The sequence below is a fragment of the Diorhabda sublineata genome, chromosome 10 (assembly GCF_026230105.1).
Source record: "Diorhabda sublineata isolate icDioSubl1.1 chromosome 10, icDioSubl1.1, whole genome shotgun sequence".
Classification (NCBI taxonomy): domain Eukaryota; kingdom Metazoa; phylum Arthropoda; class Insecta; order Coleoptera; family Chrysomelidae; genus Diorhabda; species Diorhabda sublineata.
The window spans coordinates 15,893,038-15,919,850 of record NC_079483.1 but is presented as its reverse complement, the minus strand read 5'-3'; the positions used below and the strand labels follow the sequence as shown (position 1 = coordinate 15,919,850).

The window sequence follows — 26,813 nt, the reverse complement described above, 5'->3', positions numbered from 1 at the left end:
ACTTCAGTCGAGTTATCTCTAAAAATAGTCCTGAAGACGCATTAATTCGTATAAAACTTATACGAATAATCGAAATACGATTTTAAATGAATGTTGGAAAGTACCCATTGATTACTGGATTTTATCATAAAATGAATCATACCAAATCATTTAAATAATTTTCAATACTTCATTTTCTGAGATTATTTCAAAGATATTGTACAAAATTCTTATAATAATAATAATAAAGCTGGCATTCTAATGTAGGTAGTACATTTTGAAATGTAGCAACTACGAGGAAAGTGATTTTTAATTTATTGTATTGTATAGTTTAATATATGTATTTAGCAGAATCAAACTTTCAACAATCAATTATCTATTGTCGGAAATCTTACACAGTATCGTAATTATTTTTAATACTTTACTTTTAATAGAAACATTGACTAAGAAAAGTCGATTCATAAAAATGTAACATCAAATTCCAAGTGTGAAACGTGGATCAAGTTGAATGAATCAGACCAACACCATCTACTGAAAATTAACTATTTCTAATTTAGCTTTTCATTGGCTCCTGGTGAGGTGGCGTATTTTTCAGACTACAACTCGTTTGATTGAAAATTTAGACTGGATAATTAAATGTTCTCTTTCATCTTGAAAGGTTTTAGAGTATTCGATATGTCGATTGATGACAAACCTCGCTTTGGACGTCCAGCTGCCCGATGACTGCCTGGTGACTGGTTCTTCCACCAGGACAACGCACCTGCACATTCAGCCATCACTGTTAGCCAGTTTTTGGATAAAAATAACATGGTTCCGCTGCCCTACGCTTTTTACTCGCCTGATCTGGCTCCGTGCGACTTTTTCTTGTTTTCAAGCTCAGAAAGGGGCATGAAAGGATGGCGATTTGGAAATATTGAAGACATCAAGAAAAGAACGAGACAGGAGCTTGCAGCCATCTCTAAAGATGAGTTCAAACAATCTTTCGAATAGTGGAAGCACCACTGGGACAAATGTATTACTTTTAATCGAGAGTATTTTGTAGAGGATGAGGTTGTTTTGTAAATATTTGTAAATATATAGTATTTAGAAAATAATTCCAGTTATTTTGTTGTTTTGCTATAGAAAATTTAGACTGGATAATTCTCTTGAATGTTCTTTTTCCTATTGAAAGGATTTAGTTTCTAATGCAGTCATATTGCTCCAGACTATTGGAAAAACGTTTTTCATTGTTAGTTTAATGATAGTTGTGTGAATAAGGATGAAGGATTTTCATCCATTTTCCTTGCAAAATAACGTGCAGAGAAAGGAAACAGTCAATTACTATATGGGAATCCCTGCTACTTTACTCTATTATTTGAGATTGTTCGAATTCTCGAATATAGGATTTAGTTCATTCGCCTGTTTGAGAATAAAAAATAACTTAATACTAAATTCGACCTATCAGGATAGGGAACTTTGTCCGCAAACGCATTCTTTCCAAGATACAGGGTGTTGAAGTTTTAAAAATAAAACGATTTTTTGTCGATAAATTTCAAATTGTGTGATCGATTGTTATTGAAACTTTTTGACGATTATCAGGTTGATAATCTACTTGTTCTACATGAATAGATAATCTGTAATCCATTTTTCATTAATTTATTTTGCAACACTTTCAATATTCTATTCAATATTCTAAGTCAAAGTGAATTTGAATTTATTTTTAAAACTTAGACGCCCTGTATCTTGGAAATGATACGTTTGTGGACATAATTCCCGACAGGCATAATTTGACCCAAGGAATTTCCCCTAGAGCGTTGGCAGTCGAATTTAGGTACACTCTGTATCTGAATCAGATTATTCAAATATATACTATTTCTAGAATCGTCCAATCTTTTATCTAGTTATCTGCTTCTTGAAAATGAAATATACATTGAAATGCGATTTTCTGAATTTCTTAAAGCATTAGATAAGCTTTTTATCGAACTGCCTTACGGAAATTTTTGAACTCCAAAGATTAGGTAGAGTGTATCTTATTTATTTCATCATTCGGGTAAACTTTTCCTAGATTTGACAACTATTTTTGAACTTTAACTTCCTAAGAATCCATTTTATAACACTGTGAATTGGAAAATTCGCTTTATGGAAAATTCACATTTTCTTTTCTTGAATATTGAATAGAAAGACCATTTCAAATTCCCCGCTTCTTGAATCATATTCGTGCTTCAGAGAGTTATGTCATGATAACCCGTGTTGGTCGAGTAGACGCGTGTTCAGAATGAATAACCGATTCAAGAAAGAGTATTTTTGTAGTACGAACGTGGGTTACGAAATTATGCTTCAGATTTCAAAAAAAAATTCCAAATTCGCCGCTACTAAATCGTTCAACAGTGTGAAAGACGTACCAGACATTCTTGAAAATGGGCTCTGTTATCGACACGCTGCCTTCTGGACGACCTGTATTTGTAACAACTAACACAAATATGGACACAGTGGCGCTGGCGTTAGTTGGGCTGCCGAACCAATCTGTAGTGCGGCTATCGGCTTCAAATACCCGATCTTATTTTACTATGAAAGCTGAAACGCATGTACTATCGAGTTAACCACCCACGTCGCTTCCACGCACTTCGCGAGGATGATTTCGATCGTATAATGGAATTTTGCGAGCGTGGAAGCAGTCAGGATGATCCGCACTTCGAGCATTCCATTTTGTGGTCGGATGAAGTAACTCTTAAACTGAACAGTACGGTCAATCGGCCTAACTGCATGTACTGGAACGACCAGACTTCTCACGTCTTCATTGAAAAAGAATAAAAGCTGCCTGGGGTGTGGTGTCGGCTGGCATCCTAGGATTACGTGTCGGGTCAAAGTTATCTGGAAATAGTTGGATATTCACGTAGGCAAATGGACAAGGATCCAACAATCGCAAACATCCCTCATTTCATGCAGGAGGAAACTTCGTTGCACTACGCGTTATATGTGCGGGAGTTCCTAAATGTTCATTTTGGAGAAAGGATAGGCAGACCTGACAACCTGTGATTTCTTCCCGTGGGGCCCTCTCAAGGACCGCTTTTTTGCAAGAGGAACACGCAGCTTTTCCTTTTTCCGAATTGCAATTGCAGAAGAATCCAAAACTCTTCGCGATCAGATTGACATGCTTCGCCGGACTTACCTCACCATTGAGAAACGTTGCCGAAAATGCATTGATTAAGATGGGTATTAATTTGAACATAATTCATTTTGTAATTTCTTTTAATAAATTCATTTTGTCGCTGCATTTTTTTCTCTCACGCTGACCTCTGCATATGCCTGTTACTGTGCAAAAAATTCCTCCCTCTTAATCCGGCAGCTCTAAAGAGGTCTGAAATAAAGATTGAGGTAGATTCCGGGAGCCCTATTGAATTTCTTCGACACCTTAAGTATTAAAAATGCTGCTCTTTAGAGTTTTTTCATAGATTAGCTCTTTTCTTTTAAATTATAAGAGTTCTATATTCCTAATTTTAATCACTATGATGATATGAGGGTAAATTTAAAAAAAAAATCATTATGCTTCAACTTGCTTATTTATTAATCTAGTGGAATTTAACTCCATAAAACTGGTCCCACATTGTATTCTACTACTTCTATGGTTCTAAAAAGACAACGTAATCATGATTACTAACAATTTCTTCTTGTTTATAAAGCAAGTCCCGTATTTTCTCAGTTAAATTATCAAACAGGCTTTTTTTCTGAAAAAAAGTGAGCATTGGAACTTATAATTTAGTTTGAAATAACTAAATAAATGTGTGAAACAACTTGATCCAATTTTTCAGAGGTGTAAAGGACTGAAACATAATTACTAACGAAGTATTGGTAATACGAGACGCCAATAACCGAATATCAAAGAAACAACAAGAACTAGTGAAGATAATCATTAGATTTGGTTGAGTGGCAAGAGAATACCGAATTGGAAAGCAATCGGGAAGAAACTATATAAAAGTGGAGGAAGAAACAGAAGTAAAGACCTTTCAAAACATAATTTTAATATCAACCATTTAGGTGCAAAGATGAAATAAATGGTTTAATCGAGTATGAAGGGAATCTTGAAGTACTACTATCAATTATTTAGAAGAAATAGAAACCTGAGTATAATAAATGAAATTTTGAACTTGAGTGATCACGTTCGAGATGGTAACCACAGTGATAAACGTATGGGAAGAGAAAAAACTGAAATAATTTAACGAGTCAAGATAAAGATATTGGAACTAAAAATATTACCAGCAAGAGAAAATACAAATACAATGGATACTATTTGGGTAGAGAAGCAGGGCCAGATTTGTAGAGATAGAATAGAGAACTATTGAGAGTACAGGGGGTTGTAGATCCGAAGATAAAATACCAGGCGCAAAAGTAAAGTATTGATCTGAAACCTCTGGAAAGTGTTAGATGTAATGTTAAGGATAAAGTCTCGTGTAGATTGGATGCGTATGCGTGACGTACGGCGTAACACAATGTCACACAGTATTACGCATATGTCAACGCTTACGCAATCGAGATGAGTACGCAATGCAGGCTCTGCGTGTCTAACTACGGTGGCCATATTCTATTTTACTGTTTTCGGTGCTTATGTTATTCACAATGTCCAACACAGATTGGATAAATGGACCTAGTAGTTCATTTAACGAGGAAGAAGCGATTACTACTATTGTGGCTTAATAGTTCCGTGAGTACAAAGAGAAAATGGATCCATGATATAAATAAAATAAGAAAAACACTTAGTAAAGATGATAATGAGGATCGCTTTTACTTGTATGTCGAAAAGTTGTTTTGAAGAATGATTTAGTGGAACATTTTTGTACTTTTTACTTTTTTGATTGTAGATACATTCATATTTACCCAAAAATTCAATTATTCTTTCTTTATTATCGCTAATCATTATCAAAATTCCACTACGATATGTGCCGTTTCATAAAAAAATACAATGCACAGCAAAGGTACGTGAGTTCGGCATCACGACCATTGAATACAACATCATCAACGTTACGTTGATGTTCTAAATTGCGGCGTAGTCACGCAGCCTGTTTATTTCTTAGGAGCTGCGTACTAGGTCGATGCGCAATCGCAAACGATGTATCCTATCTTGTACTGTTCCATGCGTTACAACTTAATGCACATCGACGCTTACACATCCGGTCTGCACCATCTTGATGATCATGTAGTAGTAATTAGTAGTTGAAGAATTCTCATCCTTACCTCAAACCTATTGATAACAGTCAACAGTATTCGAAAAAAAAGCTCTAGAATAGAAGAATATATTCAGAATTTTAAGTATGGAAAGTCTCAATTATCTAAAACTAGCTTGGACGAATTTTTATAAATTTCTCGGACGTGGTTCATAACTGCGCCTCGAAGTCTTCCATCAATTCTTCTTATCTCCTCAGTTATGTTGTTCTTTAGCTCATCCAGTGTACGAAGGTTGTTTAGATTCACGTTAGACCTATAAGAAACAATCTGGAGCCGTTAAGTCAGGAGAACGTGCTGGCCAGGCAAGGTCTCCATTTCGGGAAATTAATCTCCCAGGAAACTTATTCCTTAAAAACTGCATAACTATTCTAGCGGTATGACTAGTTGCCCCATCCCGTTGAAACCATATTTCGTGATCGGTTACAGTTCGAGTGTTCTCTTCAACAATATACGGTCCAATAATCCCAAGGGTTGCAATACCGCACCAAACCGTAATTTTTTCAGCATGTAAAGGTTTATCGGGCAACTGCATTGGTTGTTCTGCACACCAATATCGAAAGTTTTATTTATCAACAAAGCCCGATAAATACAGTGGCGCCTTAAAATGTGTCACATTCCAGTGCCGTACCCGTTATTTCCAGAAAAATTAAAGATCTCACAACAATGTGAGGACCTTTAAAATATGAGCTATATTCCAAATTAGGTAATAAGGAAATTTGGCGAAAAACGAACTACTGGTTTTGATATAATGGACACCTTCCATACACTGGAAATATTTAATTAAAATATTGAAAATTAATAACTACGAATTACCCAAGCAAACGTTAACAACCGTAACAGATTGTCTTATGTGTCCGTAAAAATGTTTCCAAAAAATTAGATCAAAATTTCGAATGTACTTACATAAAAAAAAAATAATTTTAGCTCCTCATAGTGAATGCATGATGCCTAAATACAAGCATAGTAGCCAATAAATGCGAAGCATACTTTCAGGGACTATAAATAGTTTATTAAAAGAAAATTGATTCTTTTCTTCACTTGTACACACACATTTATATCAAGTTTTCATTGTAGGTGGGCCAGGGGCGGTGTAAAAGAATTAGCCTCTATATTTTTGATAACATCTAACCCATTAAAAAGAACATCCGTTAATAAAATTGTATTTCTTTTGTGTGAGTATGAGTTATTGTTGTATTAAATTGGAATTGGAACCGTTTACACCACCACTACACCAAAACTCACAATTACACTGTCTGACGTGCGTTTCGATAACCAACTTATCGTCTTCAGAGACTGAAAGTAAACTGAAGGCAGTGTAATTGTGACTGTTGGTTTAGTGGTGGTGTAAACAATGTATCACGTCATGGTGAAAATATTTTACTTGTTATAATATTCCCAGTGAGAATATTGATTATTCCGTCACCCTACACAGTTTCTCACAAGAAGACAGTCTTCCCGAATCTTTTTATGGGAATTTGGCAAGATCGCAAGAAGTTCAGTTATTAACTCGCTAAAAAACTTGATAGCTACGTTTGATAACAGGTGTATTACGTACAACACCAGAAGAAACTCTGTGATTTAGGAGAGTAATCATTAAAAAATGCAGCTGAATCGAAATCTAATTTTCTAAGATTGCGTTTCCCAAATCTTGTTACAAACAAATCGAGAACTACAAAACCCTCCTTTGCCAGATTTAGAGCCTAAATCTCCTGCTTCCATATTGTTTTTTCCTTCAATACACTCACACCCTACCATGGACAATAAAAAGTACCAGGTCATTTCTTTCAACAAACCATATTTTATTTGAAGCATTGTTCTGTCAGATATTTTCGAATCTAAAGACGGTCCAGATTTCGCCATTGCCACACCCAATTTCTAAATATGTGTTTAAAACTTCTTCGGCCGGATTTCTCACCTGTATTATATTACTTTACAGTCACAGATGCTTTCTGCTTATTTCAAACTATATAAAAAATTTACACTCGAATCCCCTGGCAAACTAAAATCAATCGAGAACCATAACTTTTAGAAGCGCACAACAACGAAACGGTTTTTTCTGGATCATCCTCCACATTGGAATGAAAGGAAACGGAAGGTAGATCTGATTGTTAACGAAACTACAAATAATCCTATTAGGGATTGTATGGGCGAGAACAATCGATGTCAAAACAACAATGGTACATAACCTAAATGGAAATCAAATGGAAGACAACTACAAACAAGCTACGCACTGTGGGGCACTGTGAAAGCGTGGTTATTGTTACCCAAACATCGTAGCAACGAGGTTCTACTAATTCGTCTCTGGCTTAGCCAAATGCGATTAACCCATAGATACCTATTCGATTGTAAACCAGAACCCAAATGTGTGAACTGCAAATTAACAGTAAAACACATAATCGCAGACTGTCTTTCGTAGAACTGGCAAAGATCATCATCCAATCTAGCACCAGGAATAATTTTTCTACCTTTACATATGAAGTTAGGTATGATGAAGCAATTTTTCGAAGCGTTAGACAAGGACGGAGATTATTTTAAATTAATTTGTAGAAACTTTCATAAACTTATTGTGAAAAAATTGAAATATCGAATTCTTGATGAAAATTTCGTTTGGTACGCACCAAAATAAAAAAACAATGTGCAAATAGTATATTACATAACGAGCACGGAAAGTGATATCCAAGACACAAGTAGGAATGTTTACGCATGAATCTGCATGCCTCTGTGATGGGTAAAAAAATTCATAGTAATATTATTGTCTAACAATTTGTAAAATGTAAGTAGGGTTATAGTTTGCGATAATTTTTTGAACAGTTTGCAGGTTTTCTGGTCCGTTCCGTAATGCTTCAGATTCTAATGAAGCCTTAAAAAACAAAATTTACTTGGTTAGCCTATAACTTATCAAACCTTGTACTTCTACACACTTCCAGAGTCTATGGAACTCTGAACTTGGAAGAGATAACTCGTCAGAAGCCAGAAGGTTGTATACTAAATGCTTTTCGGGCAGATTTATACCCGACAGTAGAATTTATGTTAGGGTTGTTTCCATAAATTTAGTAAAATACTTTCGATTATTCATTATAAAATATTAGTCCTACCAAAAAATGTGGCGAATGTCAACAACGAACTATACGACACCAGCTTTAGAACAAAATGCATTAGATGCCTTTGATGTTGATCCCACAACTAGCATACGCAAAATCTACTACAACTATTCGTAGGATTCTCCAGGAGTAACTTCTTCACCTCTTCCACATCCAGAAATAGGTGTATGGGTCCATTTGCATGGTCACCACGTTCCCCTAAATGAAATATAATAGATCTAATTTTTTGGAGATATCTTAAAAGCTTCTATTGGCAGAATCTTGGAATGCTCTTCCAAGTTCAAAATGGCGTAGACTACAGAAGTGTGTAGAAGTGCAAGGTGTCATTTATTATAGTTTTTTTTTGTTTTTCTTTGATAAGTTGTAAGCAACACAATGTTCGAAAGTATGCAGTCCAATTAGAAATGTTTGATTGTATTTTAATACCTTCTGTAAGTTTTTCAATAAATAATTATAATTTATGATAATTTTCTTTAGAATGTCTCTTTATGGTGAACGGTTTCCTTGGAATGTACAACGATCTAAAAATTTACATCTTCTAAACCATAATTTTCATCGAATTAAACAAAGAGTATATTTCTGTTAAAAAATCGATTGAAAAATTCAATTTTTGCTATCATTAGATTGTACAGGCTGTTCCTGTAAATGTTATGGATTTTTAACCATTGGATATAAGCCCCTGGGCTTCAGATGGTAGTTTAGAATAATTTATTCCGTCAAACACACTATATAGACGTACGAAATCATTCATTAAAAATTCATGATGTTCGCTGCAATAATTTGGAAAATATACTTAAATAAAAATTCTGACTTCGCAGCTTTGAAGGCCTATAACTCAGAAACGAGGGGTCGTATTATAAAGTTTTTCGTATGTCTCAGCATTATTTTGCATAAAGTCCTGGAACATCCTGTATAATACGAGTTTTTTACCTTTTTCTATCTAATATGTTATACAGTGCATGTTGTTTAATTCGACAGGTAATTCGTTTGAATATTTTCGAAACGCAAAAACGAATTACATTTGTATACTAATTTTATAAAAAACGATAATGTCTGCATGTCAAATTGATTGTTCAATATTTAATTCTGCAAAATCAATCGTATAAACTATACGGCATTCAGAGGAATAGAAAAAATAAAACAAACGGTGCAAACCATACTTTATTCATAATACATGCTAACAAGATGTCTGATTGAAAAATATCGAGCAATAAAAAGTCCAATTTGTACCGATAATCCTATTCATGCAGACAGCGAAAATATATTTGATTTTACAAAAAAAAACTTTTCAGATTATTCGTAGGTGTTTGCTATAATTTTATCTAAGTAAATATATTCAAGTTCTTAAAAGTGCATGGTCCCTTAAAGTGATAAAAATGGAAAGCAAATATGATAAACCCTTGATTCAGTCTCATTCGGATTAAGCGAATAAAAGCTCAATATTATACAATGTGAGTTTAGGTTATTACCGTTCTGACATGAATAATTCATTTATACTACATTATTTTAGGGTGCTAACTAATTTTACCTGAATGAAAGCAATAAAAATAAGATAAATACATATTGATGAATCACCCACAACCTGTTGAGTAACACGGAGTGCTTAATATATTTGTCAATTTCGTGCAATCGCATTAGTTCTATAAAAATAGGATTAAAAGGCAAAGAACAGTTTTTAAATTTAAGTATTCATAGCTAAAAATCGATATCGATTCAGCTCGTCCTGAAGGACCCTGTATATTATAAACATTTAAAGAAGTTATCGAACCAAACTGCTAATGAAGTTCTACTGGAGAGGTAAGTGTAAAAGTTTATTATTTTTCTAATCTAACCTAATCTAACCGCCTCTAAATGTAACAACAAAGGCAACCAAAAAATTCTAAAAATCTAGTTGCATTCATTCATCACTTCACCTCGAAAGATGTTAAAAATTTAGTTCATACTAGCAGTGTCCAAGTGCAAAATAGTGATTCTGATCACAACGCGTTGGACGGGGCCTAATTGGCGCCAAGTTCAAATTGTGCCGCGCCTAATTTGTGTATTTAATCGACACACAACGTGCTAACTAGTTTTTGAATATTATTAAACTGTAAAAAGAGAAATTCTATCTCAGTCCTATCTCTTTAATACCGATTTTGAACTTTTAAACGCAGAAAATAATCGCCAAAATTTCCCGAAACTTCCTGAATGACCAACTAGATATCAGTTACTCTTCTTTACTGAAAATATGTTGTTAGAGAGTTTTAGGGGAAGGGTGTACAAAATGACATAGTGGGGTAAAATGACACAGCGCTCGAATACACACAAATTTTCGTTCGGAAGCGCTCGGAAACGAATATGCTATTGCGGAATGGGTAGCAGGTATGCTCCTTTACATTTAGTACCACTTCGTCACTCAGAGTAAGTGCACGCCCGATTATAGTATTTTTAACCGCCAAAATTTTTTGTCGTGAAACATTAAAAACTGCTATAACTTTTTAATGCGATAAACTGTGGAGTTGGAATATTTATGTTGAGTTATGTGATTGTTGCTTTTAGAATTGAATTATTCAGATTTGTTAAGCGGGTTCTTGTTTTGGCAAAAATTGCATTTGTTTACATAAGGTTCATATGGGGTAAAATGACATAGAATGTGGGAGGGCAAATTGACATACTATGTCATTTTGCCCCATCATAATAGACGTATTAAAATATGCATTTTCTTATAGATAATGCCAAGAAATTACGTAAGAAAATCTAGTAGGCAATCATGGGATCCTGCTTCTATATTAAAGGCAATAGAAGCTGTTAATAATGGTGAAATGGGGTGGCTCAAGGCATCAAAAACTTACCACATACCTCAAGCAACTCTAAGGAGACATGCCTTGCAAAAAAATAAGACTTTAAAAAAAGGCGAAAAACGACTGGGCAGGTTTAAAACCACATTTCCTGTAGAAGTAGAACGGCAGTTGGTGGAGCATTTAAAACTGCTAGAATCAAGGTTCTTTGGACTCACAAGACAAGATGTACTGGAGTTAGCCTACAATTTAGCAGTAAAAAATGGGTTTGAGCACCAGTTTAATAATCATAAAAAGGCTGCAGGAAAAGACTGGTTAAGAGGATTTCGGAAAAGAAATCGAGATATAACACTGCGTAAACCCGAAGCTACATCCGCAGCGAGAGCACAGGCATTTAATAAGCCTCAAGTGGCTCAGTTTTTTAAGGTCTTCGACCAGATCATGCAAAAAGAAAATATCGACCCCATGAGGATATACAATGCAGATGAATCTGCTCTATCTACAGTGCAGCGCCCGCAGAAAATATTTGCTACAGCCGGTCGGAAGCAAGTAGGAGCAATCACCAGCGCTGAAAGAGGTTCTCATGTAACAGTTGTTTGCTGCATGTGCACCGCTGGAAACTTTATTCCGCCTGCCCTAATTTTTCCCCGGAAAAATATGAAAAAAGAATTGGCTGACCATGCACCTACAGGAACTTTATGCATTGCCCAGGAGTCCGGCTGGATGACTGGCCCAGTGTTTTTACAGTGGCTGCAACATTTCCAAAAATATGTCAAGGCATCTCCCACTGAAAAGGTTTTGTTAATCGTGGATGGACATGCAAGTCATAAATATCTCGATGCCCTTGTGTACGCCAAAGAAAATGGCATTGTGCTTTTGTGTCTGCCACCTCATTGCACACATCGAATGCAACCTCTCGATGTGGCATTTTTTGGGCCACTCAAGACGTATTATGACCAAGCAATAACCAGATGGCTCAAAGCTCATCCTAGACGAGTTGTGACACAGTTTCAAATTGGTGGTCTGCTAAATGAAGCGTATGGAAAAGCGGCTACAGTCCAGAATGCCACTCATGGATTTGCTAAAACAGGCATCTACCCAATAAACCCTGATGTGTTCCCTGACTATATGTTTCAAGCATCTGAAACTACAAATATTGTAGTCAACGGTTCTGTCCAACAGGCTACAAATGGCTTTACCGATAATAATGCTCAACCTGGACCTAGTTCAGAAAATGCTTCCGCCATAAAACCTCCCCTCATCATTCCTACAGCCACTCAGGAAAACTTGCAAAATTCAACAAGTGGGGTTTCAATTTTGGTTACACCGGCTGATTTAAGTCCAGTTCCGATCGGATCATTTGTTTCAGGCCAGGGAAAGCGAAAGCCAAGGAAACGTCAGGGAACTTCTGTCTTAAACTCTACCCCAAATTTGGAAGAGGCCAAAGAAAAAAGCAAACTAAAACTGATAATTCGAGAAAAAAGAAAAAGGGTGGTATCAAGAAAAGTCCTTGCAGAGCCTGACGAGTCAGACATAGAAAAAGAGGCTTTTTCTGCCGACGAAGATGAAGACGATTGTGCTTGCATTTATTGCACAGAAGTGTATAAATTTTCCAAACAAGGTGAACTGTGGCTACGTTGCTGTTCCTGTCAAAAGTGGGCACATGCCGACTGTGCCGGGGTAGACAAAAAAACAAAAAGTTTTGTTTGTGAACTTTGTACAGACTAAAAATATATTAAAAAATATTGATGTGTCATTTTGCCCTCCAGGTGGGGTAAAATGAATTTTTCTTGTTCATTTTGATTTTTTTTTACTAAAAATTTGTGTTTTATTTTATCGAGGTAAAGACTCGTCTAAGATGTTGCGAAAGGGTTATTATATGTTTTGTTTAATATTCGTTTGAAAAATGCAATTTTTTGATTAAATTTTTCTAGTTTTATAAAATGTATGTCATTTTGTACACCCTTCCCCTATTTGTTTAAATTACTCAGAACTGAAAAATATTCGTTTCCTTGTAGGAAATATATCATCGTTCAAATTATTATTAAAGTTAGAATAACCTAATCTAACCTAAAATATAAAACGAATTATGTGTTTCGATCTTCGGTATATTTGTTCACTTTGTGCAAATTTGTTTAAAACGTTACATGTTGGCTTTATCAAACATCACCGAATAAGAAGTTTTAACAAAAAGCAGTTCTGAGTAATTCAAACAAAAAAAGTAATTTATATCTAACTGGTCATTGAGAATGTTTCCTGAATTTTTGGATATTAGTTTTCAAGTTCAAAATCTATATTAAAGGAATAGGATTGAGATAGAATTTCTCTTTTTACAGTTCAATAATATCTAAAAGAAGTAGGCATGTTATGTGCTAGATAAATAGACAATTTCGTTGTAAATTAGATACTTAACAATTTAAATTTGGCGCCAATTAAGCAAACCCGTAGGTCGCTACTTAAGAATCGAACCTATTAGTTAGGCAACTATCCATTTCATTGGTATACGTCATTTCAACAACCAATTGAACCTCTTTGTCATGCTTTTTTGTCAGCCAATTAGACCCCGACCTCTCTGTAACTTCCGATCTTCCTCACGCATGGTTTTTCAAAAATTCTATCCCATAAATTCTTATTTTCCTTCAATTTAACTTTTAACCTTACCAGAAAACATGTACTGGCATTGTTTATAACCTTAAAACATGTATACGTGTCTGTAAAATGACATCATTAGCTTTGTTCGCTGAGCAGTCAGAATCTATCAGAAATTGTCCGACGCATGGGCACTGGCGTTCGTAGAATTAAAATTTACCATTGCTGATAAATAGACAGGCGTTTACAGAACAGAATAGTAGTTGGAAACCGTTTTTTGACAGTCAGAAAAATCCGCGGATTCCTAGGAAATTTTGAGTTAGAGATCAGCGCACTTGAATAATAATTAGAAAGATTTTGCTTCATTGGGACTTCAAAAGTAGGGATCCCCCATTGGATTGGGGTGTTGCATATGATCCAACAACTCAGTTTTACTCGTGCGTCGATCTTGTTATCAGAATAAAGTCTACGGACGTAGAAAAATTTTTGCACGAAACTCGCGAGTAAAGTGACTTTTTTTCACTCGTCAAACCGTCCTACTCGTGAAAAAAAGTATTTTAGAGAGCATTACTCTGTGACGCCGTATTGTTATTGCTTTCAATCAGGTAATTTGATTCGCCCGCTGATCGGTGTACTAGTCACTACTGCATTTGGCAACGTACAGCATTTAAAAAGCGAAGCAATTCGAACAGATACACGGTTATTGAAATAATATAGAGTAGATACTTTGAATAAATTAATTGAAGTTTCGAATTAGAGATAACCAAATGAAACTTTAAGGCACAATTCAATGTACAAGATAAATGGATTGATTATAGATAAAATTTCTACAGCAAAGTTCAAAACACGAAGGATCGATTAGAAACTGTTGTTATACATTGTTTTCTTCAACATATGTCAGTGGTTATTTACCAGGAGAAGGAGTATTTATTATTTATACTATTTAGTTCCACTGTTGGGATCACAAATGGATAATTGAGTATTTAGTTATTAGAATTTGTCGAGTTTATTTTAACCAGAAGAACTAACATTTCATTGATTGGGAATCCTCTGTACCTAACCTCATAATTTTCGAGAAATGTTTTTTTGTGTTCAATTTTCTTCTCACAGAAATGTACTTTATTTGAAGAGCAATTGAAAGGTGTTTTTTGAGAAAATAGAGAACAAATTTTTAGAAAATGTTTATTTGAAACGAAAATCTGCTACTCGGCTTCATTTTTATATACAAAGTGTTCATAAAGTAACTTGCGAATATTTCGATTGTAAAGTTTATGAAAAAATAAGGGAACAAAAGTTTTTTCAAGTAAAACGAGCTGTAAAGTTGATTTGGGTGTTTAATAAGGATAAAGCAACATACAGACAAGATATGATACGAAATCAATACAAAAAAATATAGAGGGATACCAAGGATGTAGTGGGATGATACGCTATAAGCAAAAATGTTTCTAAATCGTCTTGATTTTAGGTCTCTTCTGGATTAAAATTAGTTTATTTATAATTTTTAACATAAAACTTTGATGTTTCGACTACTTTCAGTCTTTATTTATTTTATATATTTATTTTGAGCGCCAATTTGAACATTGAATTTTGAAGTTGTTTTAAAAGATATAACAAAATTTATCAGACCGCAATTTTTTACTAATTGATCGTAAACGATAAATACATAAGAATTCGAAAGCTTGGAATATATTAGAGTTAGTACACTTGTGTTCAATTTTGTTACAATCCCACTACGAAAACGCTCTTATATAATGAAAATAGTGGGAGAAATCAAAAAGTTCGAGAATTCAAATTTCTTTAAAACATTAGTTTATAGTTTTTCAAAATGAATATTAAAAAATCAAAAAGGACAACTTATTCTACGATTAAGTGCTTTTTAAACAGTTGATTTGTCAATGAATTTATCATAAATGAAATACTGTAGTCTTCCTCGCGAATTGAGAAGAAAAATAATTGCTTTCAAAAAACCATGGACTTTTCTGCGTTAATTTGCACATTTCTCGAAAACTTGGAGGCTACGTAAAATACAAATAATTTAAATTGTAGATTTAAACTTCTAGGTAGAGACAGATGTTTTCGTTTAGCTGCAATTAGCATTTGAACATGAAAAATGAAGAGATTTTAATCCCTTCAATCTCCCTATTATTTCCAATATGAGAGTAGAAATGGATGAAAAGAAAAGCGTGAAAATATACTGAAGTTTTAAAAATAAATATGAGGCAACATGTATTATAAGAGAAAATAGAAAAAATCAAGTATATATCGATATTTGGTAAATTAAATGGGACAAATAAGCAATGTATGTGTCTTTAAAACTGATACAAAAGTGTAGCCATCAAATGAATAAACTTACGAAAGTTTTGTTTGTTTCTTATTCAAAAGCTCTATAATGTCGTGCTTAATTTGAGCTATTTATTGCCTCTTAATACCACCCTGATGAATGTTTGCGTACTAATTCAAACATTTGGCGATTGAAAAATACTCTAATTACATTATAAGTTTCAACCGACTTCAATCAAGGGTTTAGTGTACAAATGTGTGAGAGCTAAAACTATATTTATGTACCTTCTTATTTTCACACTGGCATCTGAGGAAACTCTCGCCAACTGTTGATTGTCTATAGGAAAATTTTCTACTGGACTATTCGGGAAGTCTTCTTGGGAGTCTTCCGTATTTTTTGGCGAAAGAGGCGGTTGATCGCTGGGAGAATCAAGATCGTCTTCTTTGCTGTAAACATGGCGACATAAGACATCGTTTTAATGCCTATAATGATACATACGTAATAATATGAATAAATACTGCAATCGAAATCAATTTCGTATATTCAGGCTTGAAATTAATTAACTATTTAGTCGTTAGGATACCTTGGATAAAAAACATACAGAAAGGGTAGTTGGAACATTAAAAGGAAGGAAGTAACTAGATTTAGACATCCAACGGCGGATATTCCATACTTTGAACACATGATGGTATATTAAATAACAATTGAAGCAAACCTGGATATACCATATCGAAATATGTAGAAATAACTGTAAATTTAGCATTCCAACAACCAGAGAGCACAATCCAAAATGATCCTATCCGTGGTAAATTCACTAAAGTAGGGGTTTTTGATTTTCTTAGCGTCTATGACATTTAAATCTATCTGGAAACGGAAATATCTTGAAATTTAAATAGTATTTTTATTTTCAGTTTGTCACAATTTATAAATAAGCTAAATTGTCATAAGAATGATCCTAATTATGCATGATAACCTCACTTATAGCTTTCAAAAGCTCTTCAAAGTCCAACTGAATGTTTATCTAGATAATTACTCAATATTAAAATGAAATAAGCCATTTCGAAATACACATAATTTTTTTGAATGAGGGTTGCAACTTAAGTTTAGAGATAGACAAATAAAAATAAATATTTACAATTGGATATGGATTAATTGTTTTCCCAAATATTCTTCATTAAGATCAATACACTTTTTCATGCATTTGAACAAATTTTCGAAGCATTTTTTTCCATTCCGATTGAGGTATATTCAAAACATGTTATTTGGACGCATCAACCGCTTCTTCAAGTGTATAAAATCTGTGGAAATAAGAAATAACAAGGACTCTACGACGAATGACCCATTAATTCGATGTTTTGGCTGTATAAAAAAGTTTTTTTTTCAATGATTCGTGTTCTGCGATCGGTTTCCCTTATTTTTTTGGTGTTTTAATACCACGTTCCCAATAAGAAAACGCTCATAATAAAGCAGGCAAAGACTTCGTTACAGGTCACGCGAACCTCTTTTTGACAGCCAAATTTTCTTGCATTATTGAATCAATAACTGAAACGAGTACAAAGAACAAGGTAATGATAACAATTTTTATTTTGTTTGGCACCTGTAAGTGAAGGATCCAATAGAATGTCTTCAATGAATTGATAACCTCTCCCAAAATCATAAAATATTAACAACAAATCGTTAAGGCATCAAAATAACACTGCTACAACCTACTCTGAAATAGACCACTAGATCACACACCAAACAGCTTCGAGTGCGTACAATTTTCGTTTTTAATGAAGTCTAGCTCGGCTGGATTGATAATAAATCTCAAAATGGTTGTTATATGACTCAATCTAATCTCGTTTTTTGTTCTGACTTACCTAATTCGCATTTCTGGAATGTTGTAAGGAGTTTGATGATTTGATGTTGGCGATGGATTAGCAGTTTCGTCTTCAGGCGTAGGTGGGACTGTTTCATCACCGCATTCGAGTATGTACAGGTTTTCACTACAAATATCAAAAACGTAATGCAGACTTTCCTGTGCTTTATCGATTCGGAAAAATCGTTCGGCTGTACATGCTGAAAAAAATTGAAAATCAAAATCAATAAATAATAAATAATTAGCTAGTTTGATAGTGTCTACAATATAGTTATATACGATGGGTTGATTACTGAACTTTTCCGTAACGTTACGAACAGTTACTGGTCATCGTGCTGGTTTTCATGCGGTATACTATAACTTTATTATCTTCGTTCAATTTTTCCCTTACCAATATCTTCCGAATTTTTCAGGAAATAATCATGGTGATTGTTCCAAAAGTTCAACACTAAACTCATTCATAAGACCAAGCGAGCAGTTCACATAATCAACGTTTTATTTTTCCTCTCTTTCTGTACACATAAATGTTGGTTCCAACGGTCAACTACTTATTTTATTTTTGTCTTGTGTCAAGTGATTGAGATTTGGGTTTTGTTAAGCGGTGATTCTAAATTGATATGTGTGTTAATAATTGCGGCTCCACATTATCTGTATTACACCATCTCGTTCAGCTAATTTCAATGTACATCACAACAATTTTCATTGGAATAGACAACTGTTGATAGTATAAGTATCTTCTAGTTTTTCATTTATAAGCACTTATATTAACACTAAGCACTGCAAATGTAGCAATCATTGGCATGATCACTTGGCTCCATATCCCAATTATAGCAAATGTGAAGGTTCAGTTAGGCAATTAATCAACTCTTGAGACTAGCTATGAACATAGACTACATTATTATTAACATTTGGAAAGGTACGTCAAGAATGAGAAAGAAAAGTATAGGCTTGAAACATGCTAACATTGATAAACTATTGAACAAATTAAATAAATATTTAGAGGATGCCCAGACAACAACCGAAACAGACTAATTACTCATTTTTTTTGGGTAATTTCCCCGGATGCAATATTTGTATTGAACAACAGCTGCTGTTGATGTACCATGCGCGTGTTTTTACTTTTCCATTGTCCTAGAAACCGTTTGATATTGCTTTTCACTATCTGTCTGTAAAATTTGAGGAAGCGTCAATAATCTCTGGTACTCAACAACACAACATATCTACTTGTATCACCATCATTCCTGGTAGGTCCGAAGCTTAAGTAAAACTAGAAAACACCTGGACATGTAAATTACTTATCCTATTGTTCTTTGTGCATTTGGATTTAGTTTTGCCTGACAGTAGAAAGCGTTCGAACTACCCAAATCTTCGATAACATCTACAAGAGTTTGGTATTTATTGCCTTAGTGATATTCGTATCTTTCCGTATTGTTGAAAGTTGTTTAATAAACATTTGGATTCGCCGTCTTATTTCAAGTTCAGTTTCACCATCATCCTCAATCATTGTATGGTGATGTATACGTGATTCAACAATTGGAAAGAATGTCAGGAAATGTGTTTCTGTTGATAATTACGTGAACTTCATCCGAAGAGCAAATTACGAAAGATATATGTTTAGCTGTATAAATGTGTACTTACAATCGATAAAGCACCAATCTGAAGACATCATCTGCTTATCGTTATGTTCGTCTAACATCTTATTGATGATGGCCCGGACTTGTTCCAAATCCGATACAGGATTCACTTCAATTTTACCTATACTTATTGCTGAAATAAATAAGTATCTTTAAATATACAGTTTGGTGTTAAACTTTAGTTTTATGGATTGCGAGATTTTTATAATATTCCGCCAAAAAATGATTTACATAACTGTTTAAAAACAGGAATAAAGTGAAAAGTAAAAAACTATTATAATTGAGGAAATCAGTGGGAGGCATTTAATAATAATGGGTTTTCCAATAAGGACTTTACAACATTTTTTCAAAATAAAATGAAAACCACTTGAGATATTTCAAAAACTTTATTATCGTGTTGAAGTACATTCAAAACATTTATAAATGGAACTCGGCTTCGCTCATATGGCCACCGCGGGCACGTTTGCAACGGTTGATTCGTTGGACCCAATTTTCTATGACTCGGCCACACATTTCAGCCGAAGCGGCTGCTATTTTGTGTTCAATGTTGGCTTTGAGCTCTTCCAACGTCGTCGGCTTATCAGCACATACCAATGACTTTACGTAGCACCAAAGAAAAAAATTTAGAGGCGTTATATAGCATCAACTGGTCCATTTCTGAAATAACACGCTCATCAAACTTGTTCTTCAATAAATCGATTGTAACGTATGCTGTGTGGCTTGTGGCGCCGTCCTATTGAAACCACATGTTTTCCAAGTCCATATATTCCAATTCGGGCCAAACATAATAGATAATCATGGCGTGATAACGATCGCCATTCACAGTAACGTGGCGACCAATATCGTCGAAGAAAAAATATGACTCTATGACACCGCCGGCATGCAAACCGCAACAAAAACAGTTATCTTTTGTGGATGAAGTGGTTTTTCATTAAGCACAAATAGATTTTCACCCGCCCAATACCGCATATTTTGTTTATTGACAAACATATTGAGCCAGAAATGAGCTTCGTCACTGAAGTTGATTTTGCGATGAAATTGATAATCTTGGCGCATATTTTCCAGAGCCGTACGTCGCTTCGAATTGTCCATCGGCTTCAATTCTTGAGTGAGCCTGATCTTGTATGGATGTAAAGTAAGATCCTTACGCAAAATTTTCCATAAAGTGGTCTTGGCTTTAACTCTTGAGAACGCCGTGGAATTGACTGATTTGCTACGGAAGATTCAACGACAGCGATATTTTCGACACTTCGACCAATCCGCAGTCTTACTGGCACGGCAACATCACACAACGAATATGTAGACTCAAACTTTTTCACTAAACGTATCTATTAGAGAATTACGACCGAAAATCGGAGTTAACGCTCTTAAAGTAGCGGCCACCGACTCGAAAAATATGTATCCGCCAACAAAATAGTTTTTGTTGGCGGAAATATTTGATTGAAAACGAATATTCTATTTAGATAAAACCTTACAAAAGGAGAAATCAGTTAAAGATGATTGGTAGGTTTAGAAACTTCAATTTGGAGGGGTAGTCATTCAAAAATAAACTGAAATTGGAGGCGATGATGAGGGTTTGCTTGAATTTTTACCAAAAACTATCACGAGTTATTAGTAGTATTGAATTTTGCAGATTTTTGTTACTCGAGTACTATTGATGCGGTAACTGGTTCAAGACAAGATCGAGTCTAATTTTTGTTTATTCGACGATTAGAGAGGAATTTTCCCTTTTCTCTTCTTTTTTAAATTCTAAGAATCCATCAACTTACCTGCTTGGGCTAAAAGGTCCTTATCGTAATGATGTTGTTCGTAATCAGACATTGTTAATTTATTTACACCAACATTAAGATTGTCCAACGCAGTTTGTATTGGAATAGGATTACCATGTTTTCTTTTAGCTAGCATGGGAGCTTTATTCAAATGACTGATGGTGATAATAGAAGGGCCTAATTTACATGCTTCTCCATCAACTTGCATCGGAATTGTTTTAGAAGTTGTAATTTTTGCAGAACGGCATTGAGTTATACATGTACCATGACCACCAGCTTGAAGAAGAGGCTGCAAAAGATATTATTACTTTTATAGGATACTTTTCACTCAAATATGAATAAGTATAGCAGACTTGATCATATATATCGACAGTATTGGGAGGTTGAATATAGATCTGGTTGAATATAAACCTACAAGGGCAATCTCATAAATACATAGCCTCACCGCCCGATAGTGCGAGTATTGCACAAGAAATTCACTAGTTTGTAGTCCTTCTCGTAGACTTGTAGTTTTGTTTTGACCGGGCGTAGATGCGGGAGATTTCATCTACATCAACTACTTGTAGTAGGTCAAGACGGTCACATAACTGTACTATACCGATTTATTGGGTAGATTAGACGCTGAATTCAAGAGAAAATTGCCCCAATTGGCGCAGAAAAAGTGCTCTTTCACCATAATAATACAATGGCTCAACGAAAATTGGTCGACTACAGCAACTTTGAGTCAAATAAGAAATTTATTGCCGCAACTGAAGCTTTGCAGAAATCGACAAAACGTATTTTTCGTTCTAATGAAGAATATTTAAAAATAAGTGATTACAAAGAAACGAGTTTGCTGTGAATGGTTAGTATTTTCACTACATATTACAAGAATATCGCATTAGTAAAAGTGGACGAAGGGATATTGAGAAAATCTTCACGTTACCACGAGACTGTGCGCGACATACTAGTCCGGTCAAATTAGAACAAAAAATAAGAGTGAAGCTAAATAAATTCCTATAAAGTTGAAAATAAGTAAAATTGTTTGAAATATAATTAGAAACAAAATGTTAAAGTTCCTGATCATTTCCGTGTATAGAAAAAAATGTATTCAATGTCAAATATCAAAAAAATAGATTTTACGCGATTTTCAGCAAAACGATAAGTTTTATCATAAAAATACTTCAGACAAAAATTGTAGATCATAAAATTATCTACAAAAGACGCATTAATATCTTTTTACCTACGAGCTACCGTTTCCGTCATATAAACATCTCTAGAGTTGTAATATACGTTGAAATATTTTTTTATTGATCATTGTCAACTTGAGATATAAAATATAAATATATTATAACAATAAGAATCTCAATTTTAAAGGAAGGGTGAAATAACAGTTTTCAAAATGTTTGATAAATAAGATTTAGTTCAATGTGTTGAATTTTTTAAAAACAATAATTAAACTCGACAAGAGGTTATTACCAACAGCATTTGCTGTCTTTTTTTCTATGTACAGAGCTTCTAAGAAAACTACCTGCTTAGATAAGTATAGATATGCATGCTTGGTTAAAAATACTAGAAGTAAAAAACAAGTTCAATTGGCTTGTCTTCTTCCAACCTCAGTTGCTGCTCATCAACATCTTTTTCGGGTTTATTACCAAGTTCAAGTTTTGCTTGGTTATCAGCTAGATCCTACAGACTGGGGTTGGAAGCTGGTCAACAAAATATTAGAACCCGTCTGCGCCGGAAAAACTGCTGAAAACCATTTTGTGCAACTGTAAAAATGGATGCAGTGCTAAAAGTGGTTGTAAAAAAGTCGAACTTTTTAGTTCTCTGGCATGTACACCTTGTTAAGTCCGGTCCTGCTTTAATATTGAATCACCAACAGTGGAGGATCCGTTTGATTCCAACGAGGCGACATGCGATACATCTCTATTGGCGCAATTTACATGCACTCAGAATGAAGATCAAGAAGAAGAAAAACAAGAACAAGAAGAATTTGAAAAATACGACTCGGACAATTAAATTTAACATTTTTTTTTCCATTTAAATCTTTCCAATCTTTGCTAATTTCCATTAATTGCAAAAGTTTTAAATTAAACATGAATCATTATATCTCAGAAACAGTGGCTCATCAGGATAAAAGTATTGATACGTTTTTTGTAGATCATTTTATGATCTACAATTTTAGTTTGAGGTATTTTTATGATAAAATTTACTGTTTTGCTGGAAATCGCGAGAAACTCATATTTTTGACCTTTTACCTCGAATAAAATTTTTTCCTCACAAGAAAATGAAGGGGCACTTTCAAATTTTAATTCTTATCATATTTCAAACAATTTCACTGATTGTCGAATGTCTAAATTGACCGAACTATACGAATATATGGTTCTTTATACTAATATTAATTCATACACTCATATAGTATCTTATTGAAGTCTGTCCCTTCCTTCGTACACGTATCTTTACATTTCGTATGTTTTAAAATGCCTCGTTTTGTTCAGAAGAGTATCAATTCCACTTACTGGACCGGTATGCCTTGTTTCTAGAGAGTAACAGTTGTTAATATACCATTTTTCTATGATTCATTCATATACAGCTAAAATACTTTGTTTAAAACTTGTCGTATTTGTCACACTTATCGTTAAAACTTAAAAGGCAACTCTCGTATATAATAATTCGTATAACGTGGCAATGTCGATGTCGCTTTTCTAGAAACGTCGTTTTAGCCTGACCAGTCATCATTTAATATTACTAGAACTACGATTTTAGCTTGTGTATAGTCCTGTAGATTCTTTATTCTTGAAAATGTTAATTTTGGAGCTTTGTCCCGGAATATTATACATCAAACTTCACAATGTTAGCGTGCCATTTTAAACCACCAGGTGTGCGTAATCTTGTACATGTGTCGTATGTTGCCGACACCTGGTTTTACTTTATTTTACGTGGCAACTAAATAACTAAATCAATTAAGAGGAACTTTGTCCTTAGAGGGCCATATTTCCGGTATCTACAGTTTATTTTTTTTTTTAAGAAACGATGAAGTTCTTGAGCTGCTTCTATTCATGGTATACATAACGTTGAAAAAATTCATTAAAAAGCCAAAATGGCGGCCGACTGATGGATGAGTTTTTCGTTTAGTACAAATTTGGGAAAATGGCGGCAGAAAAAATCGAATTTCCGCGTTTCTTATTCGCATATATAAATAATAAATGCAAAAACGATCCGTCAATCCGTGAAGACATATTTTCTGAAAATTCTATCCAATTTTTAGGTCGATATGTCAATTACAGCCATTTTTATAAACGTGTTTTCGAGAAAAACGCGTTTAATGTTTTGTAATATGTTTACACAAGTGTGTTTATAACAATGCCTGGTCCATAGAGGCATATCTCCTCTTCTTCTAGCTCTTCATGTTGAGATTTCTATCTTTCTTGCGGAACCGACGTGGTTTACAGTGCAAGTTTCTACGTGAGTTTCCTTTTAATCATCGTAACCACAAGGATGTGAACCTTTTTGGTTTTCACCTAAAAGCTACAAGACTAGTTACACCAATGAGAGATGAAAGCCCTCTCTTTTTCCACGTGCCATCTCCTGAAACGATGAAGTTATTTTTTTGTAGACCTCGAGGAATGTTTTGTTTCTCCTCCTCTGCTACAGCTTTCTTCAGAACGAAATCGTAAACCGATTTTAACGCGAATCGTATATTTTCTACAAAGTGTAATATATTGTGGTCGGATAAAAAGTTAAAAAGCCAGCTATTAGGGGGTTGGGAATGAAGTCTTTCTTTGCCGTACTATTTAGGATGATTCTTTGTTTCCTTTCGAGGCATATTGCGCAAAAATTTTCGATGTATTACTTGAAAATAACGAAAAACAAAAAGAAAACCATGCTACTATGTTTTCGCTTCCAATTCCAAAGTCACACTGAAATAACCGTTGCAAAATCGGCAAAGGAGAAAGTGGGGACCCTTTTTAAAGGTTTCTAAGCATAAAAGGCTCTGTATATATGCGTCAGACTTCGATGTCAACTTCAAAAGCCTCTAAAATATGGTGAACATTCGAAATCCGCGTAAAATTTCGAAAGATTTATTTCTACATTCATGTAGATTGAGATTTTTTGAAAATTTCAAGGACGAAGCTCCTATCAAAACTTTCTGTTTTGCTGATGTACATAAGTCAAAGAAAAAAGAAACATTGTTAAAAAATGAAAAAAGTATTTGAAAATTAACTTATTTTGTTTCACATTATTCAGTACGGGAAATTTCGGGAAATAATCTCTTGTGGTATTACTACCGAAAGTATCTTGTATAGCTTTCAAATTAAATTTCCGATTATAATGTACAATTCGATAAAATTCTTATTTGTTTCAATATCATCAATATCAAATAATATTATTATGGTTCTACGGTAATAAAAGCCAAGTCGTCGACATTTTATTCATTTCACTTCCGGTTTGTCAAAGGAAATACCTTCGGCGTCAGTTAGATGAAGCTTTAAAATGAAATTAATACCCGAAAAAAAGGAATTTTCGCTTGTTTTTCTTTCAGTTTCCTTCTCGTATTTCATTCGAGATATATGAGGGTATAGATTTTTTTGTGACCCATTTACAGATCTTACCACTGAAAGTTCTTTGGTATATCATATTCGAAGGCACTATAAGGATTCTTTACCATAATCTGCTTACAATCCCTTAGAGATATTTCACTGCCATCTGTATATGTGAATCCTATTTATTTGGGAAATATCTTTTATAGGAATCGATGATTTTGTTATACAGTATGTAACTCGCATTTAAGATATTTTTCTCTTATAAAATAATTTTCTAATTTTACAAGCAGAAGAAAGTTCATTAATTTCCTCAATGAATTTTCAAATTATTACTGATTGCAACGATCCAATTCTATCGGAAATCACGTTTTCAATTTAATATAACATGTGACTCATAACACGCTGAAATCAAGCTTAATTTACCAAACATTATCGTCGACCATTGAAAGTTCCATTCAAAGAAAATTTAGAAAATAAAATGATAATAGAAGCCTAGATATTATTCAACATAGTTAATTGCTGTCTATATGAACAACAGATAAATAATGACAATGCAAATAAACTAATTAATAATTTATAGTAACCGTCAAGGTATGAGACTATATGATATGTCATTTGTTAAAAATAAACAGTACTTGCTAAAGAACGAAGGACCGGTAGTTGTAAATCATTTCGGATTAGCGCTCGCAAATGAATGTCATCAATGTTATAGGTATTTAACGGAGTTTTAATTTGCAAATGATGAGAATAATGCTTTTCACCCTTCTCTTTCGATTATCCTTCAATGGATGAAGTTACATCATTTATATTTGATTCAGCAGTTATTTCCATGCTTGCCTATCCTGTGCAATTATTAAGGGTTTTGTTTGGTCTATCCATCTAATTGGAAATCTGCCTCTAAGGCGTTTGTCTTCTGCTTTCCCTTTCCATTGTTCCTAGCTATATTTCCCAGGTACTGCAGATGCATGCGGTTTATTCTGGTTAGCAGTCTTGTACGTGGACCAATTTCTTGCAATACGGATACATTGGTTCGGTGTTTCGTCCATGATACTCGTAAGAGTCATCTACCTTCCCCGTACGTTGCAATGGGGAAGATAAGA

The 26,813-nt window shown here is 34.2% G+C and overlaps 1 protein-coding gene across 6 annotated transcripts in view; it reads right to left on the bottom strand.

The window, feature by feature from the left end:
• LOC130449353 (eye-specific diacylglycerol kinase) overlaps positions 1–26,813 on the bottom strand; it is a 260,920-nt gene that overhangs the window by 24,471 nt on the left and 209,636 nt on the right. For 5 of the 6 annotated variants that reach the window (XR_008910435.1, XR_008910436.1, XM_056787124.1 and 2 more), the window contains 4 exons: positions 21,188–21,476; positions 19,423–19,551; positions 17,786–17,984; positions 16,211–16,372 (listed from right to left, as the gene is read on the bottom strand). Coding sequence is in view for 4 of the 6 variants with exons in the window: in XM_056787124.1 (XP_056643102.1) it covers positions 16,211–16,372; positions 17,786–17,984; positions 19,423–19,551; positions 21,188–21,476 (779 nt within the window). In the remaining 2 variants the exon portion in view is untranslated. Of the gene's footprint in view, positions 1–3,499; positions 3,684–16,210; positions 16,373–17,785; positions 17,985–19,422; positions 19,552–21,187; positions 21,477–26,813 lie in introns of those variants that run through there. The other variant, XM_056787127.1, reaches the window with a different exon arrangement.